The 8,047-nt window shown below is 52.2% G+C and overlaps 1 protein-coding gene across 1 annotated transcript; it reads right to left on the bottom strand.

Moving 5' to 3' along the window:
* Positions 1-1,171: 1,171 nt before the first annotated feature.
* On the bottom strand, positions 1,172-7,588 carry LOC134057271 (olfactory receptor 14J1-like). Its single transcript, XM_062514267.1, has 2 exons — positions 6,701-7,588; positions 1,172-1,210 (listed from the first exon to the last, which is right to left on the bottom strand). Exons 1-2 carry the CDS (start codon positions 7,586-7,588, stop codon positions 1,172-1,174), a joined length of 927 nt encoding a protein of 308 aa, XP_062370251.1.
* Positions 7,589-8,047: the final 459 nt, after the last annotated feature.

The following is an 8,047-nucleotide window of genomic DNA, read 5'->3' on the forward strand; positions in this document are numbered from 1 at the left end:
GACTGGAGGTGCTCAGGGTGGAACGTGTACGGTTCGGGAGCATTTGGGGGGAGCTTGGGGAGGTCTAACGGGGCCCTTTAGGGCGAGGAACACGGCGGGTGTTTTAAACGTGCAACTGCGTTTTATGGGGCTATGGGGCCGCGGGAGGTGACAGGAGATTAATTCCCAGAAGTGGTTGTAACGGGAATCTGTGGCGCTGGGAGCAATCAGGGAATCCGGAGCTGCTTTTGGGGGCTTCTGAGAGGATGGTGAGGGGGCACTTCGGGATCCTGGAGAGTGTGGGGGACGATTATGGGACATGGGGGAAGCGGGGCAGATAGCGGAGTTCTGTGGAGCGCGGGGCATGATGGACGTTGTAGTCCCAGCTCCAATGGGGCTCTATCGGGCCGCGGTGCATGATGGGAGATATAGGCGAAAAGGAAAAGATGGCGCCTTCACAGGCCCCGCCCCCATTCCCCGATTCCCGGCGCTGATTGGCTGCGGGCAGTGATGGGCGGGGGCGGGAGCAGCCCATTGAACCCCTCCAGTCCCTCCCAGTACAGCCCAGTTCATCTCCAGTACAGTTCAATACAACCCCAGCGCCTCTCCAGGCCCTCCCAATACACCTGAGTTCATTCCTACTCTCTTCCAGTTCTCCCCAGTGTCATCCATAGTACACCCCAGTGTCCCCTGTCATCCCCACACTGTTCAGAGTGTCTCCAGTTTGTCCCAGTATACCCCATTATCACTCAAAGTATTCATAAATTGCACCAGTATTGCCCAGTGTCAGTCCCAGTATGTCCCAGTATGTCCCAGTGTGTTTCTGTGTACCCCCACAGTCCATCCCAGTCCACCCAGATCCCCCTCAGCATTCCCAGTGTTCCCCAGTGTGTCCCAGTCCTCCCCACTGTTTCCAAAGAAAATTGAACTTCTCATGGTTTCCATGGCACCCAAACCCAGCAGTGGGGTCAGTGCAGTGTCCATGGCCACAGCCCCTGGCAGTGCCCAGTGCAGGTTGGGATGATGATCCACCCTCACAGCTGGCCCAGGGCAGCTCTGCAGTGGTTTTGGTGGCACCTTGGGCTGGCACACACCTGAGGAGTGTCTGTTTGCAGTGGGGGAAATTAGAAGATTGCTTCAAGGAAAAAGGGAAAACTCCTCTTTGCCAGACCTCCTGAGGAGTGACCCTGGATCAGTATCGGTCACTGAATGCTGCAATCACCTCTGCTCTCTAGAGGACAGTAGAAAAAGACAGCACTTAAAACAGGAATGTGCATTTCTTAGAATCTCTGTGAAATCTTTCTCCATAAGTGGAGTTGAAACTTTCCTCATGAACTGCAGCAGACCAGAGGGAAATCAAGGCAGAGCTGTGGTTTGTTAGGAAACCTCTCAAGAACTCCAAGTCAGAATCGAACTCCAAAGTTTCTTAAAAGTTTTAAGGGGTCCCACTGAGGGACACAACTGAGAAAGTGTGCCCAGGTTGCAGTCAGAGCAGGAAATTGGAGGCAGTGATGACAGGAGGGGACAAAGAGAAGCCAAGTCTTGGTGGCCTGGGGCACAGCAGGGTCTGTGCCACCAAGGGCTGTGAGCAGACACCTTGTCCTGAGCCACTGGGGCCTCCTGGCACAGCCCCAGCAAGGCTGGGCACTGTCAGCCCTTGTCCTGCCCTCAGCATCCCCCCACATGCCAGTGGCCTCAGGGATCTGCTGGGACCAGTCCCTGGGGAGCCTTGGTCAGGAATGGCCCTGGGGCCTCCTTCATGCTCCCAGGGACTGCAGGTTTTTCCATGGACTTTGGGTTTTGCTCTTGTCTTGGAGTCTCTGAGAACTTTGTGCAATCATGGCCTCCAATTCTCTGCTTTAATTAGTCTCTTGAGAGCCTTTGTCAGTAACAACACTCAGTGGGGCTCATGGGATCTTAAAGATACTTCAATTTTTGAGGTGCTTTCCTTTGTCCTTTCATCTCTCAGTCTCTCAGATGTTTTTGGACATTCGTGGCCCCCAGTTCTCTCCTCGAAGGAGTCAAAGAGAATCCTGTGTTGGGGATGGACCTCAGTGGAACCCATTAATGCTTTGAGACACTTTGGGTTTTTCTTCTGACTCTCACTCTTGGAAAGATAACTGCAATCTCCTGTCAGGCCCTGAGGTTCAAGGGCTCAGTGCCAAAAGCACCACGGAGCTCACTGGGATCAAGCAAGTCCTGACAAACCACGGCTCTGCCTTGATTTCCCTCTGGTCTGGTGCAGTTCATCAGGAAGGTTTTCAATTCCACTTAGGGAGAAATATTTCAAAGAGCTTCTAAGAAATATTCATTCCTATTTTGAATGAATGGTTTTTAATACTGCTCTGTTTAGAGCAGAGTTGACTGCAGCACTCTGTGACTGATGTTGATCCAGCGTCTCTCCTCAGGAGCTCTGGCCTGCTCAGAGGAGCTGTGACTTGAGGTCTGACCCCATGTGGACAACCTTGCTCCATATTCCCCTACTCCATCCTGTCTGTCCTCCCTCATCTGGGACCTGCTTTGCTTGGAGAACTGGCTGCACTCAGACAGAGACAGGATTTTCCTTTACTTTTTTAGAAGAATCTAGAATTCCTAACTTTCATCATAAAAAACAGAGTCACTCCTCAGGTGTGTGCCAGCCCAAGGTGCCACCAAGGAGGTTCCCCTTCCCTAAGGCAGAACCCTGTAAAGAATGTTTGAGACCTTTGAACTCCTTGGTTCCCTGAGGCCTTGCAGTGTCACAAAGGTCCCTTGGTTCCATGAGGTTCATTGGTGTCACCATGTTCTCTCTCCTTGGTTCCATGAGGTTCATTGGTGTCACCATGGTCTCTCTCCTTGGTTCCAGGAGCCATCACAATGTCACAACGGCCCCCTGGTTCCAGGAGGTTCCTGCAGCAGGACTTCCCCTGTGGCACAGCTGAGCTCATCTGTTCTGTCCATCAGCTGGGCCATCACTCAGGGCATCTTCCCCCTCTCAGCAATTGCTGAGATAACCCAGGCTGGACATCTGTCCTGTGCTGAGTTCTCTCTGGTGCCAGGGAGGTGGAATTCCCAGCTGACCATGAACATCCTGCCTTGAGAGCAGACTGAAGGGAGGGAGATAAGCCTTGAATTTCTGAGTGACACACACTTCACTGTACAAACTATAAAATATACACAGAACTTTCACCAAACAAAACTCTTCTGGATAGTCCTTGGAAACAGGTAGGGCTTCTCTCCAAGTCTGGATGATGAATCTTTGTGGTTCCTTTTCTGGAAGCTGAGTGAAAGGGCTCCATGTGCACTCCCTCATCAGTTCAGTGGTAAGTTCCATTGACTCCTGATCTCTGCTATTTCTTCACTAGCTGTAATATAGGTAACTTTATTGTGCACTGCGTTTGTATCTACCTGTACTTCTTTTGTTTATCCTTTGCACTAAGTATTTGATTTAAAATCTCTTGTCTGTTAATCTTGAGTCCATTCAAAATATATAATTCATTTTATACTAGACATAATTTGCCATTAGAAGGAACTTGTGAGCAAAGGCAATTTGGGGTTCAGGTACTTGAATCAGAGCTACTTCCAGAAACCTGAGCATAAGGCAGAACTTGTCTAAGCTTTCACTGAATTTGTAACATGTCATTTAAAAACAATGAGCAAGAATATATCATTTTCCCATTTATTCTTTTCCAGGTTATAGATGGATATTGCCAATCTCCAGTTGATATTGATCCCCAGCACCTCCTCATGCACTCTGAACAAATATCAATATCAAGACCCTTTATGGCTGACAATCAATCACACTCTGTCCCTACCCCCACCCCACCATTTCCCTCATCCAAGCCCTGGCACTCAGAGCAGCCCAGTGCAAATCTGAGCTTCCTCCAGTCCAGGCTGTGCCTGCAGCTTTCAGCTCCTTGGCACCAAGTCCCAGCTGCTTTCCTTGGAGAAGGAGCTGCCCCAGACACAGAGGGATGTTCATTTGGGGTCAGCAAACAGAAGCCAAGGCAGGCCCAGCTCCATGGCAAACACAAGTGCAGCCCAAGGAGTGCTGGGCAATGGAGCCACATGCAGGGGTGTCCCCAGGGCTCAGGACTGGGGCCAGGGCAGTTCAATGTGTTCCTTGCTGATGTGCACCAGGCCATGGAGGGCACCCTGAGTCAGTGTCCAGGGGAGCCCAAGCTGGCTGGGAGTGTGGCTGTGCTGCAGGGCAGCAAGCTCTGCACAGGGATCTGGCCAGGCTGGAGCCATGGGCCCAGGACAATTGGATGAGCTTCAGCAAGGCCAAGGGCCGGCTCCTGCCCTGGGCTCACAACCACCCCAAATCCCTGGCCGTGCCCTGCCCCTGATCCCCACAGCCTGTCCTGTTTCCTTCATCCCTGCATTGCCAGGGACTTTGTGGGACAAGGGAGCTCTGCTGTGCCTGTGGAGGGAGGTGCAAGAGCCCCCAGTGCAGTGGGCACCAGAGCTCATCAGGTTTGTGTCCTTTGGGGGTCAGGAACTGCTGAGACTCAGAGGGACAGGAAGGTTTCTCTTCGTATGCCAAGATAAGAAGTGAATAAATGTTATAATTTAATAAACATCAGAATTCTTCCCTCAGCTCTGTGCAATGTCAAAGAGTATCAGATATGTCCACCATGCACAAGGGATTTCCATTCAGAAACAGTTTTAGAAAAAGACATTAGAAAGGGTGATTCTATTACAAATGAAAACACAACTAAGACTGATGTGAAATTATCAGAGAACAAGTGGAGAAGGAAATCTGGGAGCAATGGGAGGGCCATAGAACCATCTCGTCTAGTGAATAGATATCCTTAGACATGGCCATTTAAACAGGAGAGCGGGTAACACCCAAATGGAGAGGGACATGAAATAATAGACAGCATAGTGGTAACACAGGTAGAGGGGAAGAGCAGGATTTCTTTTCCTGTCATCAGTACATATCCAGGAAATTTCTGTTCTCTCCTGGTGGGAAGACATGGATATTTCTTCAAGTACTCAAATGCCCCAGCTAGTGAGATGTGTTCATGCACCTTGCAAGTGTCAGGTTCCCTACACCCCCAGAGGGCTCCTGTCCCCTAAAAATCTGCTCTGGCCCATTCCAAAATCGAGCGCAGCATTGTTCCAGGATCATCAAGGTGCTGAGGATGGAAGGGACCTCAGCAAGTCTGCAGCCCAAGCTGTCAGAAATTGGGTCAGACCAAGTGGTTTAAGGCCAGATGTGATCTGAATTTGATTATCCAAAAGACGAGTGATAGGGCATTATCTGAGAACCTGTCTGAGCCCATGGGAACAAAGGTTTTCCACATGTCCTGTCTGATCTCCCCTCTTTCCCCCTTTCCACCCATTGTCTTTTGTCTCCCCCCTGGCCCCCCGGTGAAGATCCTGGCTCTGTGTTCTCCATCAGCTCCTGGCTGGCACTGCCAGGCTGGGATGAGGAGCCCCTCAGCCTTCCCTGCTCCGGGCTGGACAAGCCCAGCTCCCTCAGCCTCTGCTCACAGCCAAAGGGCTCCAGCCCCACCTTGGAGGCCCTTCCCTCACCCTGCTCCAGCTGCCAGACATCTTTCCTGCCCTGGGCAACCCAAACCAGGCCCCAGTGCCCTGGATAATCCACGTCCTTGATGTCCTGGTCCCACAGCCCTGGGTGCTCCTGCCCTGCCTCGCTGCCAGGGCACACGGCTGCCTCCTGCCCAGCTCCTGCCCACCAGGAGTTTTCTGACAGGGCCTGGTGGATACAGGGAGGGCTCTGGATGTTGTCTACTTGAACTTTAGCCTTTGACAGCATATCCCACAGCATTGCCTGGAAAAGCTGAAGCCTGTGTCTTGGAGCGGTTCACCCGTACCTGGGCTAAGAACTGGATGGACATCGGGGCTCAGAGAGTGGTGGGGAATGGTGCCACATGCAGCGTGTGTGCAGTGGTGTCCTGCAGGGATCAGTGTGGGCCCAGTCCTGTTTAACATCTTTATTGATGATGTGGAGAAGGGAGCACAGTGCAACATCAGCAAATGTGCAGATGGCACCGAGCTGGGTGCGAGTGTGGATGTGCTGGAGGGTAGGAGAGCTCTGCAGAGGGACCTGGACAGGCTGGATCCAGGGCCCAAATCCAACAGGGTGAAGTTTAACAAGACCAAGAGCCAGGTCCTGCACTTTGGCCACAACAACCCCTGCAGTGCTCCAGGCTGGGGACAGAGTGGCTGGAGAGGGGCCAGGCAGAAAGGGACCTGGGGCAGTGATGGACAGAAGGGTGGACATGAGCCAGCAGTGTGCCCAGGTGGGCAAGAAGGCCAATGGCCCCTGGCCTGGATCAGGAATGGTGTGGCCATCAGGAGCTGAGCTGCTGTGCCACCCCTGACCTGCCCCCACCTCTGCACACAGATATTGCTGCGGCAGCTCTAGAGAAGGGAGCAGAAGGAAGCTCCAGACAAAGGAGATCTCCAGTAAAATAAATTGCTGGGAGATCCTTTAGTTCATTTAAAGCTACAGAGGACAGAGCCCCTCATGGACAGACTCTGGGGCCACAGAAAATGTGGAGAGTCAAAAAAATATCACAAACATGGACATGATTTTGTAGACAAATTATTACAGTAAAACAAAGGTATAAACTTCCCACAATGAAGAAAAAATACAGAATTCTCAAAAACTATTAATATGAAAAGTGACTAGGAGAAATTGGCAACTTGCAGAAAATGGAAAGGTTTAATGTTTCTGAAACCATCCAGTCATCAGTGTCCACAGTGCAGCCTTGAGCTCCTGGTTCCTCAGGCTGTAGATGAGGGGGTTCAGAGCTGGCGGCACCACTGAGTACAGAACTGACAGGGACAGATCCAGGGATGGGGAGGAGATGGAGGGGGGCTTCAGGTAGGCAGATAGAGCAGTGCTGACAAACAAGCAGAGCACAGCCAGGTGAGGGAGGCAGGTGGAAAAGGCTTTGTGCCTTCCCTGCTCAGAGGGGATCCTCAGCACAGCCCTGAAGATCTGCACATAGGAGAAAACAATGAACACAAAACAACCAAGTGCTAAACAGCCACTGAGACCAATGAGCCCAAGTTCCCTGAGGTAGGAGTGTGAGCAGGAGAGTTTGAGTATCTGAGGGATTTCACAGAAGAACTGGCCCAGGGCATTGCCCTGGCACAGGGGCAGGGAAAATGTATTGGCTGTGTGCAGCAGGGAATAGAGAAAGGCACTGGCCCAGGCAGCTGCTGCCATGTGGGCACAAGCTCTGCTGCCCAGGAGGGTCCCGTAGTGCAGGGGTTTGCAGATGGACACGTAGCGGTCGTAGCTCATGATGGTCAGGAGTGAAAGTTCTGCTGAGATGAAGAACATAAAGAAAAACACCTGAGCAGCACATGCAGAGTAGGAGATGTTGTTGGTGTGCCAGAGGGAATTGTGCATGGCTTTGGGGACAGTGGTGCAGATGGAGCCCAGGTCAGTGAGGGCCAGGTTGAGCAGGAAGAAGAACATGGGGGTGTGCAGGTGGTGGCCGCAGGCTACGGCGCTGATGATGAGGCCGTTGGCCAGGAGGGCAGCCAGGGAGATGCCCAGGAAGAGGCAGAAGTGCAGGAGCTGCAGCTGCCGCGTGTCTGCCAATGCCAGCAGGAGGAAGTGCCTGATGGAGCTGCTGTTGGACATTTCTGCACTCTGGGCATGTGGACCTGTAAAATAAAAAGAAATCATGGAATAGTTCAAATTTGGGAGGACTTGAAATATCCCAGCCCAGCTTGGTGTCACTTTCCCCCCACTGCCTGCCCAGGGCTCTGCTGCCTGGAGCTCTCCCTGCCAGCTGCTGCTTCCCTGTGCCCAGGGCTGGGCCCTGCCAGTGCTGCCAGAGCCCAGCCCAGCCCTGGGGGCTCAGCTCTGCCCTGCAGACCCCTCCCAGCACAGGGCACTGCCAGGGCCAGCTCTGCCTCTGCAGGCTCTGATGGCAAAGTCAGAGCAACCCTGAGGAGGTTGGAAAAGCAACACTGATGGTGCCTGTAAGGGACCCTGTGCTGATTTCTTTCTTTGCCTGGTTTATTCAGACCTGAGAGAAATTGTTTTTATTGTTCTCAACCTGAATAGAGATATGAATATCAAGGTTCAATTTTCCAT

Source organism: Cinclus cinclus, unplaced genomic scaffold, assembly GCF_963662255.1.
Source record: "Cinclus cinclus unplaced genomic scaffold, bCinCin1.1 SCAFFOLD_32, whole genome shotgun sequence".
Taxonomy (NCBI): Eukaryota; Metazoa; Chordata; class Aves; order Passeriformes; family Cinclidae; genus Cinclus; species Cinclus cinclus.